The following is a 13390-nucleotide window of genomic DNA, read 5'->3' on the forward strand; positions in this document are numbered from 1 at the left end:
CCCTCAGCAAGATTACACAAAATAGATGGCATGACTTTAAATGACCTTTTTGTTCCTAGAAAAACATTCTTGTCCAATTTTGTACACCGATCTGCAGTGTTGATCTCCAACATGCCCTTAATTACAGGGCAGGAACCTGGACTAGGTTCCTTTCCAGGATCCTTTCCAAAGTGAATGATTCTGATATGGTTCACTCTTCATATTCACAGAAACTTAAAAACAAACAAACAAAAAATACATAAGAGACAAAAAAACCTAAGAATAGAGTTTTACCCATGCTCTTGCATGTAGTTTTAATTAAACATATTATTGCACTTCAGAAATTTGAGCAATCTGAAACAACTATTAGAGAGCACATACAACAAAAAATAACATACAAACCAGTATTTTCTTGGCTGCCTCTCCAGTAAATTACTTCAAAATATTTAGTGAATTCTCATTTTATTTGATTGCTTCCATTCTATACACTGGATTTGCAATTCACATTATTTCCAAATGAAACCAGTTCCCAACTTCACTACACTTTCCACTTCAGCACTTACATATTTAAAACACATGGAAGTTTCTTTAATAAGAACGCAGACTTGCAAATGATTTCAAGTCAGAGCTTACGAATAGCAACACTTCATTATTTAGCCATGACTACTTTCCTTAACAACACAGACCATACAATGCTTGAAGATTAAATGAACATCAATTTACAGTATTCAAAGACTTGCCACAAGAAAGTGTGAAGAAGGTTAATAACCATTCATGTAATTTAGAAGTGATTCTTCACATGCTTGCTTTATTTGCAACCAAATATTAAAACCATCCTGTTATCTCCCCCAAGACTTCATCATATTTATTGATGAAATAAAGGAGTACTTTATTTAGAATGATAAAAACTAATTTCCAGACCAGCCTTGATTTACTGGGGGAAGAGGGGAAAACGTTACATTTCAGTAGTTATTTGCACATGAATAGACTTAGATCTGCTTCACAAAAACATCTAATCCAGCAGAGATCTTAAGCAAAAGACATCAGTGCTAAACTTTAAGTAGCTAATTTTGTATGCACTCCTTCAATCTAACAAAATGAACTCTGAAAACAGCCAGTTTCTCTCTTATGCTTTCAGTGTATTTTGAACATCGACACTTCATGTATTAGCAAGCTTATTCTACTGTTAGACGAAGTAGCAGAATGAAACTGAACTGAAGTTACCAGTGGAAAGTTTACTAAGAATGGCTCTTACACATGCACACACTGGTTTCTAATTTGCTTTATTCACACGCTTTATATACTGTAAGCTTTGTGAACAAACTATAAGACAACTACATACTACATTCTGTGAAATTTTATCCCCAAGTTTTTGTTATTCCTGTATGCAGCAAAAGATTCACCTTCTGCTACACTGCAGCAAAATGTCTACAGACCTGTAATTTCAGTGACTTGTGTCTATTTAACTTACTTTTACAGTTCCATTTTATTCGCAGGTCCATTAAAAGTGAAGCTGAAAACACTTTAAAAAGACCAGTAAAGTCATCTCCCACTCCAAAGTTCTTACAACTTAAGAAAAAAAACTCTTTAAACTGCCTAGCAGTCCAAACTATCAAGTGTGATGTTTATATAGCAGAGATTATAAACTCCTATCTATTCCTTAGTTCAGCTAACTGGTAAGAGGGAAAGTAAATCCTCATTCCAGCCATATCTGAAATCTGATCCCCTTGTGCATGACTGCATATTATATTTATCACTTTCAATTTAAATTGTACTTTTGAATGATATTTAGAAGTTTGCATTTTTAAAACACGCTTTACTATGTAGGGAGAATCCACAGTGGATTCTTTCAACTTCATTTTTGACTTAATTTTTAACAATAAGGTACAACTGTATCATGTCCACTGTGATAAATCCACACCTGAACAGATTACGAAACATTTTGAAGCAGTGTCGAGTAAATGATTTTGGTGAGCTGTAAAACAGCCACATGCAAGGTATACTGTACCACAACAGATCCAAATCCTTTGTAAAAACCCAGCATTCCTTCTTCACGTTTTATAGTATTAATGCAGTCTCTCATTCCCTCATACTGAGTATTGATGGGAAGCACTTCATAGCCAAGGTCTGTATTGTCAATTATTGTGCGTGTCCCTTGAATGTGAAGGCGGTGTAAAACTGTTTCCAGTGGGTAGAGCATTACATCAGCACAAAGGCTAGCAGCAAAGCTAGCAATAAGTTCTGGAAAATACGCATCCAGCATGCTCTGCACAGAAGTGGAGCTCTCTGTTTGAAGGCTGTGGGAATTCTCTCTTTTCAGAAAAAGCAGAACAAGCTTCTGGACGATGGAACTGATGACGTAGTGAAGAACTCCATGTAGAGCAGTTGGAAAAATCAAGACCATCAGAGGAAGGAGGCGCTTGCTGTGGGGTACTCCCATACCTACAACTCTGCCGATTCCTTCTTTCACGCAGTCCAGAATGCCAGGATTATCTCGAATGATTTCACTCTACAAGCACAATGGATTAGTTAAGACTTGCGCTATTTCAGAACCACACTGACACCTACCCCCTGCTGAGTTTTATCTTAAGATAAATATGTATTTGCACACTATTATGTTTAAGCAGCTATACTGAAATTTCAAGTTCTTCATTCATACTCAATAGATTCAAGTCAATTTGCTTTTTTTTTTTTTTTTTTTTAAGAAAAAAAGTGAACCCATCTCAAAGGAACTGAAATGCAGATCAAATGAAGAAATGTGTGTTATTACCAAAGAAATACAACTTTCAGCCTGTCATAGGAAATATTAGTATGGGTATGCCAAAAAGAGAAACTAATTTGAATACTTCAGAATATTTTGCTAATCCAGTCCTTAAGAATAAGCAATACACTATAAGCTCTGAGATCTCTTCCCCTTGTTGCTACTGTCACTTCAAACTGTGCTTAAATTTGTCACAGCACGCCACCTACTGGCTTGAAATGTAAAAGACAAAAGCTGTAGCAACTACAGCTTAACACTGCTATTTCAATGAAGTGTTTCTGTTAAAGGTTTGGTGTATCAAAGATAACATAAAATTTCTAGAAAAAAAAAACAACAGTCTTTAATCTTCATATCTTGTAATTTGTAACTGTTCTCTTACAGCACATGGATAATGTAAAATTGCTCCAAGTTGTCCCCTGCATTAATGGATAGAGCAGAAATAAGTGACAAAGGCTAACACTAAATCTTATGACTTCCTAGTTTCTAGTTTGAAAGTCAGTGATTATGCTTCCAAGAACTGGATAATACATTTAATACAGCACAGATACATCTATTCAGTAAAATATTTAAACATGACTAAAATTCTGTCAGATCTCAGTAGGATTACTTTCATATAGAAAGATTTACACAGATGATCACTTGTTTAAAAGATCTGGGAAATACTGTTTTGGCCTTTTGTTTGTTTTTGCTTGCTTAATAGAATCATCACAGAACAGCTTGGGCTGGAAGGAACTTTAAAGACCACCACGTTCCAACATCACGACCATGAGCAGGGCTACCACTAGCCTGCATCACCTTCACGAGAACTCACTTTACAGTTAAGAGTGTCAGCAGCAGCAAATATACTTTCATAGTAAAAGCAACTAATTACACAGAGATATCCAAAAGAGTTATCCTGTACTGTAGTTAAACCTTGATTGTTTGAATGCAACAACTTACTGAAATTTAAGCATTATACTTTAATCTGCACTGTTACAGAACAAGTATCCTCAGTGACATTCAAAACTTTCCTGAAATTTGTTTTGATAACTAAAAAAGAAAAGCATTCCTTGGTATTCTGACCATCAAAGCTGAATTACCAAAAAAGCTTTGTAATCATTATGATGAAGGGGCCAGAAGTCATACTTGCCTACCAGGCCTTTTAAAATCCTTTATATGGAAAATACTTGTTTAGAATATGTCTTCTAGAACGCATAAGTGTAATTTGCTCTTCCATAATACAGACTGTTGGAACACTAAGTGTTTTTTACTTTACTAGATTTCCACTTAAGACAGCACAATCAAAATAACCATCATAATAAATACATTTTACCGGAGTTAATAAAACATACAGCCTCAAAACCAATACAACTACTGCAACAAATCTGAATGCAAATCCAAACATTCACTTCTCTAAGTAATCTAATTTATAAAGAAAACAATAGTACCTTCAAAATGATATATATATAAATTACCTGTACAGTTTCAATCAGGCTTGCAGAATAAAAAGGCATTGCTATCACATGTGTTAACCTGTGGAAATTAACAAAATGCAATTACAGTCATGATAAGATTTCAATTTTAGTCATATATGCATATGAAAGCAGATAGTTATCTACCAAATCAAGCATAAGGCAAAATAGTAGCTCAAATACTGAAACACATGTTAACAAGTCAAGGTGTTCAGAAGTTCTGTGGAATTCTACTCTCACATGATAGATCAAGTCTCAGATATTAAAATCTAATGAAAGAAACCGATCTTTTAAATTATCCTGTCTCTATAAAGACACAAGAATCCAGAAGAAAGAGAACATTCCTGAAACACAACCAACATTGTTGAAAAAATAAAATAGAGTTTGAGAACTACCACAAGCATCCTGTCAAGTAACAATACTTGCAGATTATACTGCTATGTATTTACTAGCTACTACTAAATAATTAGTAACAATAAATGCCATATTTACCCTTTGAGCAGAAGGTGTCCGCCTATCTGTCTGAGGTTCCATTTATGTGAAAGCTCTCTAAAAAGTAAAGTTATACATAATACAGTAAATCCCACAACAGTTATTCTCAAGCATTTATTTCACATTTATCAACTTTTCATTCTGGCATTCTACTGTTAGTCTAGAGATTCATCTTTCCACTATAGGAAATCTTTCAGTCACATGTGTAATTAATACATCGCAGTTAACTTTTAAGAACTTAACCAGGCCTACTAGGTTGCTTAGAAAAACTTTCAATTATTAGTAAGTCTTTGGAAGTCATTTTCAGGAAGAAGTGGAAACTTCAGCATCTCAGACTTTCCTTACCAAAATATGTTCTTTATTGCATTTTGAATTAAGTTACATTCATTCTATTTCTTGAAGTTATTTTTGTCCATCTGTTTCTTTCTGAAAAACCTACATGATATTCTGATAGAGTCAGAAAAGACCAGTCTCTAACATACCTCACTGAAACAAAATTCATGTGCTGTGTATTAAGGGATTACTTTTTTTAAAGTCACCATTAAGTTAGAATTTTCTAGTTACACATTTCAAGATATGAGTAGTAAGTTAACTACAGTCAGTTTGACTAAAATCTCACAATAGCTCAATATGACATTCAACAGCCATAATTTGGTAAATACCTACAATGTTAAGATATTTCTATCAGAAATGTCAGAAATACTCGAATTTTAAAAACTGTAACATTCAGCTTCAGTTATCATCCAGTCAGACCTGATGACCTCAGAGGTCTTTTCCAACTTCAGTGATTCTATGAAATATGCAATGAGTTTGTCTAGTACAGAACAACATTCAACTTGCCACGCAAATGTTAGCATGCATTTCCAAGCCCCCTTCCTACAATGAGGGAATGCTGCAATACAGTACTGAAGACGTTTCATTGCATCCTTTGTTCTTTAAAGATCTAATTAATTCCACTTATGGTAGAACTGTTGCTAAAAGAAATAACCTCCACCTCCCTGCAATGGCTCAGTGATGCACACTACCACTCAAGTGTCCAGTAGAAAACTGCATGGGCTAATACATATACAAGACAATCATTTTTGCTGGATCTCTTCACCAATTTAGCTGTGACTCCTTATATTCTGTGGTGGCACAAGCTTGGAGGCAGCACTAAGAAGTCATAATCAGAGTAAAGCGTACATGCCTTGGAATTTCAGTAATGAGAAAGCTGAGCAAATGGCTTAAGTATGAACCCATGCAACCTGTTTACTAATGCTTTGATAATTGCTAGAACCTGCAAAAGTCTGACTTTTATTAGTACGTATGTAACTGTTATAAACACTATTTGATAAGTGTTATCAAAGTGGTACTTTGACTAAGCCCACACAAAACTTTTAAATTTAAAGCTGTGTCCTTTAAGCACTAGGTTTCTGCATGTACATTAAAAATGGGAACACTCAGCCTTCTCAGTGCTATGACAATTCTTAAGCCCTTTGGTCAACTCAAACTTAAACAGCATTAAACACAAAACATGTTTCTACTTCCTTAACACATTATCCAAGAAAGATCTTTATCACTTCACTGGCTTCAGTTTGTGCTCTGTGACTACTCAGTAACTTTTGCTAACTTTTGATTAGAGAATCTTAGAATCAGCAAGGTTGGAAAAGTCCTACAAGATCATCCAGACCAACCATCTGCCTATCATCAATAGCTCTCACTAAATCATGTCCCTCATCACAACGTCTAAATGTTTCTTGAATACTCCCAGGGTTGGTGACTCCAAAACAATGTGCAGTGTTATTTTTATAGTAGACCAAAATGCAAACATACATATACTGCATCCAGAAAGCCCCTTACTACTTAATCACACAGTGACCTTTGCCAAGACAGTCTCACTGTGCTGAAGCCATCTACTCAATGTCTGACTTAATTCATATTTCTCAAAAAAACCCTTAAATTACTAACACTTAAATGTCAACATTTTGTTAGAAGCAATAAAGATCCACGCAATACCTTGGTAAAGGTGTGAATTCACTGACGATGCCTTCTGTTCCCAGGGCTATGCCCTGAACAATGAAAGTGCTGCCCATTCCTTTCCAAAGAGCTCTTGGACCCTGTGTTTTGAAATATCACAGTTATATATGCAGTTATATTGAAGCAACATAAAATATTTTCACTATGTTACTCATTTGCATAAAACCTAAACAAAACCAAGCTGCATAGGATCACAATCCTATAATTAAACTTCAAGACCATCAAACCAGGAGACAACTAATTTTCAACTCAAAAGAAACACGCATCAAACACCCTTAGAGGCCACTGTGTCACAAATGTAATGACATTTTCATTGGACAAAACATGCTCAGGATGTTAAGATATACTGGTTTTTACTGCTCTCTGATTTGAGTATGAGAATTTCCATTCTCCTCCTTCTCCCCCACAAGACTACACAGAACTGGAAATTCATACAACACTGTCTTCAGATGCAGTTACTTAACACTCCATCTCTCTATCCAAATAAAGCTTCATTATTTTTAAGTATGCTAACAGGAAAAAAAAAAATTGTTTTGAGGGCCTCATTTTCTAAAATACACAAGACTCCCCCACAAAATAATACACTTCATCAGAAAATAATCATTACTTTCTGAAACATTTCTGTGATTATAAACAACTCCTTACAATGACCACATTTTACCATCAGTTGCACAAATAAATGAAGATGCCAGTATACAGATGTGCTATAGTAACATTCACTGCTTTGATGTAACCTGACCCCAATACTGACCTGTGTCTTATTGATGTTGTACATAAGATTGACAATAGTAAATGGAGTGAGATGATAATTCCGAGCATGATAATTAACCTGTTAAAAATATAAATGACTACAGTTTTATAAAAGCACAAATTACAACTTTGAAGAAAAAAGCATTTCCAAAATAGGTATCATCTCTTAAGAAGTTATCTAAAGTGACCAATATATGAATATATTCTCACTGAAATTCAGAAAAACGAGCTTAACTTTTAGGTGTATGTATAGTGCAAATGTAAACAATGAGGAAGCACAGAGAGGAAAATACTTAAAATAAAATATCGTGTTAGTAACTTGGGTTTGAAAGATGCTTCAGAGATGCTGAGGATCTCAATTGCTGTAGTTTATTTTCCATTATCCAAACAAAAAAAGAATGCTCAAGTTAAATTTTAGAACAGAAAAAAAAATGCACACTGGAAATAGAAATATAACAATGTATGCTGCAGTATATACATAAGAATTGTAAAGTTTCCTTATAAGCTACAGAATATGACAACGACATCACAGCATAGAAAATAGAAAAGATATACCTGACACTGACGACGCAGAACAATGCAAGGATGGGCCAACACATTTTCTGTAAATAAGCTTTAAAAAAAGAGAAGTGTATTCAAAGCACTGAAAGCAGCTGTAAACTTACAAAAGAAGGCTTGTTATTATTCCCTAACAGCATCAAATCAGATCATTACTAGAAAAAAAAATGCATCACCTTGCATATGGATAAGGCATTCTGAAGGGCTACCTTGTAGCATGCCAATACTACAAATGAGTAAGTATTAAAAACACCCAATACACACATTCACAATGAAAAACCCCATATATGTACATACGTTACTTCAAAAGTAATACCTCCAATTCATGTCCATGGAAACCGTAACAGATGCAAAAAGCACAATAACATTATTTGACAGAACAAATTCCCAGTTACAAAATGCTATTTTTCAATATAGTCACCATCATTAGCAGATGAGTTAATTGATACGTAAAAGCTGTGCATGGTGGTCCAGAACACACCTTGTCTTTCACATAGTTGCTAGCACTGCTGAAATGTACCACTCACTGTGCTCATATCTACAGTCTGGACTTCATAAACATTCATGAATATCAATGACTGTAAGGTTCACTTTCCATTGCCATACCACCACCATCTGCCTCTGTTGTTGTAGGCCAAGATAATAAAATCGGAGGCATTACTTTTGGAGCAGCCCTTGTATATACATAAGTCTTTTTAAAAGGCAAAGCAATGCACCATAATTCTTAAACCCTCCCTCTGCCTAAGACGAGGAAACAAAACAAGTCAGAGGCTGGATATTGAACGGGTTACTTTCCAATTTCACATTAATTCTGTATACCACAGGATTTATAAATGACCTTATATAAGAAAGGTAGAGAATTGTCATAACAGCTACTTTTGAATTTCAGTCACACAGTTTTTCATCAGAAGCATCCTCCTTCCTCAGCTGAGAAACAGTGCTCAGACTAAGAAAAATCTCTCAATTCAACATAAAATCTCTGGTCACAGCCACATAGAAAGCTTGTCATCTGAAGGTATCCAAGTGGTAAGAACACTTATCTGCACGTGGTTCAAATCTGGTATAAGGAATAGAAAATCAAGACCTACAGACTCTGCATAAGCAATCCAGGTAACACCAGTGACTACCAACTCGGCCATTTGGAGCTGATTTTTAACAGGAGGGATATTACTCTGGATAAGCAAGTATTAATTGGCAAAAAACAATTAACTTTGAAATACATGGTTCCAAAGGAAAACAGTAGCATGCTAACACCTTCATGCTGCTGAAGGAAATGAACACGATCCTGCCATATGGCTCCACTCTTTGCTGCTGTCACCTGAGTTCATTAGTTTCATCACATTAAAAAGAAATTAAACAACTCTTAACATGTTTGGCAGTTTCCTTGCACCTCAACATTAATAACATGGCTGAGCAATGAGCAAACTGAATCACTGCAAGGGAAGCAGTGAAAGAAAGGAGACAGGTAATGTCATGAGTTGAGATGACCTAATTTAAGCAACTCCTTACTTGCCAGAAATGGTCACTCCTATTTCCTCTTCTTTATCCCTCCCCCCTCCAGTCCACTGTTGGCACTACTTCTAGGTGACAAACTGGCTCCTGCAGAGTCAGCTCCCAGGTAAATCAACCTGCCTCACCAAAACAGCACAAAGTCATCCAGCACTTTCCCTGATTTGTTTTCACTTTAACTGCCTCAAATCAGTTAAAAGAAGTTCTGATAGTTATCAAGGGTGACAAGAGTAGGGGAAGGAACAAATCAGGCTGGAAGGTCTTTCTCTTTTAGTAGAAGAACTTCAAAAGAACCTCAGCTGCCCAAAAATGTAAGATGCAGTTTCTTATGCTGAGCTAACTGGGCAACTAACACATGTACTCTAATTTCCTGAAGACAAAAGCACTTTTAGAAGTTTCACTTGCAGGTACAGCAAATCTCACTTTCCACAAAGAATAAGCCTTCTTTTATTCATTACTTTTTTCTACACAAGAAAGCCAGCTACCACCCTTTCATAAGATCGATCAGCACAGTGACCAAGAAAAATCACATCAACTGAGCATGACTGAGCAGGAATTCTAAAAAAAAAAAAAATTAAAAAATCCAGTTTATTACAATACCTAGACTAGACAATTTTAGGTTCTTATAACAGTATTAAACACTTTAAATCCACTACTTTCACAAATGTTATTCATAGTCAGTATTACCAAAATCATAAAATCAGACCAACTAGTTAGGTTAACATTACTGATTCAAACACACAAATGTTAAAGCTCATTCTTAGGAAATATTCACATTACTTAAGTATGTTAATAGAATGAAGAAAACACTTCTGTGCTATTCTCAGATTGCTATTAAGTTTTAAATTTATTGCTCCCAGCATAACTATGAGAAAAACTTAATAACAGAAACCTAAATGGTTTTTAAATAGCAGGTTTGTACAGGCACTTCAACTGTATAAGTCTATAGGCATAAAAAGAACACAGATAATGTATGTGAGGATCATAAAACAAATATAGCTTTACTATATCATAACTGCTTGAAAGTAATACAGAATTCTTACCTTGCAAGGCCAATTCCAAAGCCTGCAAACCTGTTCAACTGCTCTGAAAGAAATAAAAATAGATTATATAGCACAGAGGGGAGAAATGCCAAGCAGATCATTTGAAAAAACAAAACAAAACAACAAAACGCAACAAGCAGTCCCAAATTATTTTATGCTGCACTTGACTCAAAAAGCCGCAGCTACTAAACCACATTTTTTTGGCCATTCAGCAAGAGAAAATATAAAAAAACGATTCATCCAAGAATACCTGTACTTTGGACTGCACTTGAATTTGTGCACACTTTCAGAAACAACACTTAAAACAACTACAGGAAAAAAAAAAGGATATAAAATGAACAAGAAGTTCATTTGTGGTGCTCAGAGAAATGATTTAGCAGGGGGTTGTTAGAGTTAGGATACTATGGTTAGGCTGTGGTTGGACTTGATGATCTTTAAGGTCTTTTCCAACCTGAGTAATTCTATGATATGATAAAATTGAAGCTTTTATCTAAAAAGACTAACTTCATTCATGGCAAGTTTACAGCAAATCAGAAATTTAAATTTAGCTATTTATGGCAGAATTAACTTGAAAACCAAGAACAGTAAAAAGAGAAACTTTGGAAAAGGTAATAAAACAACATCATGGGTTTTCAAACCAGTTTTGTAACCCCACTCCTCTGCTAAATGTAGTTACTGAAAAACACCAAGTCTGCCACTAGAATAATGGGTTCAATTACCTATTTGTTACTATATACTTACACTCTAAAGTACTAGTTTTAAGAAGAGCTTTAAGAAGAACTACAAACGCAACTGAAATTTAATGTTCAAACTGCTGGGTGAATTCAGACTTTAACCACAGATAGTTCCAGTGGAGCTCCAGAGACACAGCAGCTCTCCTGCGAGGCACAATAAGCCACACTCACAGAAGCTGGACTCAATGATACAGCAACTCCTTATCAGTTCTTTAACATGCAGAACCAACATAATGACTGGGAGTAGATAGGACAGGAAAAGGTATGTTCAGCACATCTATGAAGAAGCAGTGTTACACAGTACTTCCATCAGTGGGGTTGTACACAGACAACCCTAAAATCCAGAGTATTGCAAGTTGAAAAAAAAGACTCACCCATTAACAAATTAAGTTTCGACTAAACCAGCAGTTCACAGAATCCTTAAGTGCATATAAACTGCTCCAGATCATCTTTTAATTAAAGCAGCCTACACTCAACACCCTAGATTTAGAAAGTTTCTCACAGTTCACCTCAACCTGGCATAAAAAGACACTCTGCTTCTAAAGGTCTCTACTATCTCATACAGAAAGGCCTCGAATCAGCCGCCAGCTCTTCACTTCCACGCATGACAGCCCTTATCACTCCCGCAGTCGGTGCAACAACCCTCGTACACTTCAGCAAAACAATAAAGCGACCGGAACACAGTCTGCAACATCAACACTAAGCAACAAAACACTCCATCCGACCCACCGCCACCTCCTACCCTTACAGAAAGCGGAGCACGCCTGCAGGGTATCATTTACACGGGCACAGAGGAGCCGACCGACCACACTCCGCTTAGCCCGGAGTGGCAGGCTGCGCTGGGGCACTCAGTCCTACACGCACGGAGCCTGGCTGCGGGCAGCCCTGGGCCCATGGCGGGCACACGGAGGTCAGCGCAGCGCACCCGCGCGGCGCACGCCCAGGCCCAGTCCCAGTCCCACCGCCTGCCCGCCCTTGCCCGACAAGGAGAGGCGGCCAGGGCCGCGAGAACGGGCAGCGGGCCGCACCGCTCAGCTGGGCCCTCCCTTACCGGCGCCGGGCCCGCCCGCCCCGAGGCTGGGCTCCTCGTTGAGGCCGGCAGCCCCAAGCGGCGTCCCGGCCCCGTACGGCGGAGTCTTCTCCCCCCAGTGCAGGTTGCGGCTGCCGGGGATGTCGGGCGGGGTGGTCACCCAGTGACCCATCTCCGAGGCGCCGCCGAAGGGCCTGACACCGGGGCCCGGCTCCTCCCGGCCGCCCCCGCGGTAGCCCAGGCCATCGAAGCCCTCGGGGCGCCGCGGGTGCATGGCGGGCCGTCAGGAGCAGCAGCTCAGCCCGCTCACAACCGCCACTTCCGATCACCAGCGACCAACCCCACCCCGCTGAAGCCGAGGGAGCGCCATGTGATGGGGGAAGAGGCGGGGCCGGCAGCTGGGTGTCCCAGCGCCTCTTCCTGCGGGGCCGGGCTGTTCTCGGGGAGCAGAGGAGCGCTGCTGCCCCCTGCCGCACTGGAGGAGCAACGTTGAGGACAGCGAGGTGATGGGGTCGCTCGCTTGTAAAGGTGGCGCGGGTGAGGGTGTAGGGCCTTGTCCGGTGTTGTTACCGGCCTGTTACGCCGCTCGGCCTGCTGCCAGCCGGCTGGGTGAGCCGGCACCTATTCTGCCCTCCAGCATCTGAGAGCCGCGGGGTCTGGAGTTGAGAGACCCGGCATCGTTCAGCCTGGTGAAGACTGAGAGGGGATCTCACCGGTGCTTGCACATATCTGAAGGGCAGAAGGTTAGTGGGTGGGACCCGGCGACGTTCAGCAGTGCTCAGTGACAGAACAGTGACAGAACAGTGACAGAACGAGGGACAATGCAAACAAACTGGAATGCAGGAAGTCCCATGAGGGAAAACTCCTTTGAGGGTGATCGAATACTGGATGAGGCTGCCTAGAGAGGCTGTGGAGTCTCCTTCTCTAGAGATGATCAAAACCTGTTATGTGCGCTTTCCTATATAACCTGCAGTAGGGAACATGCTGTAGCAGGGGTTTGGAATTACATGATTTCCACAGGCCCCTTTCAACCTCTGCAATTTGCAATTCTGTAAGAGCACCAAGAG

At 38.6% G+C, this 13390-nt stretch overlaps 1 protein-coding gene across 1 annotated transcript; it reads right to left on the reverse strand.

The window, feature by feature from the left end:
• Nucleotides 1–262: 262 nt before the first annotated feature.
• On the reverse strand, nt 263–13075 carry SLC25A46 (solute carrier family 25 member 46). The gene is made up of 8 exons (XM_015849461.2): nt 12345–13075; nt 10560–10602; nt 8005–8062; nt 7451–7528; nt 6679–6779; nt 4684–4740; nt 4195–4252; nt 263–2488 (listed from the first exon to the last, which is right to left on the reverse strand). Exons 1-8 carry the CDS (start codon nt 12595–12597, stop codon nt 1910–1912), a joined length of 1227 nt encoding a protein of 408 aa, XP_015704947.1. The 5' UTR covers nt 12598–13075; the 3' UTR covers nt 263–1909.
• Between the last annotated feature and the right edge of the window lie 315 nt (nt 13076–13390).

This window comes from Coturnix japonica, chromosome Z (genome assembly GCF_001577835.2).
Source record: "Coturnix japonica isolate 7356 chromosome Z, Coturnix japonica 2.1, whole genome shotgun sequence".
Classification (NCBI taxonomy): domain Eukaryota; kingdom Metazoa; phylum Chordata; class Aves; order Galliformes; family Phasianidae; genus Coturnix; species Coturnix japonica.

Coding starts and splice junctions, on each gene's coding strand:
- SLC25A46 (XM_015849461.2), bottom strand. CDS start 12,597: ATGCACCCGCGGCGCCCCGAGGGCTTCGATGGCCTGGGCTACCGCGGG. Junction 10,603..12,344: donor GGCGGGCGGGCCCGGCGCCG/GTAAGGGAGGGC, acceptor TATTTCTTTCAG/AGCAGTTGAACAGGTTTGCA. Junction 2,489..4,194: donor GCCTGATTGAAACTGTACAG/GTAATTTATATA, acceptor TTGTGCTTGTAG/AGTGAAATCATTCGAGATAA.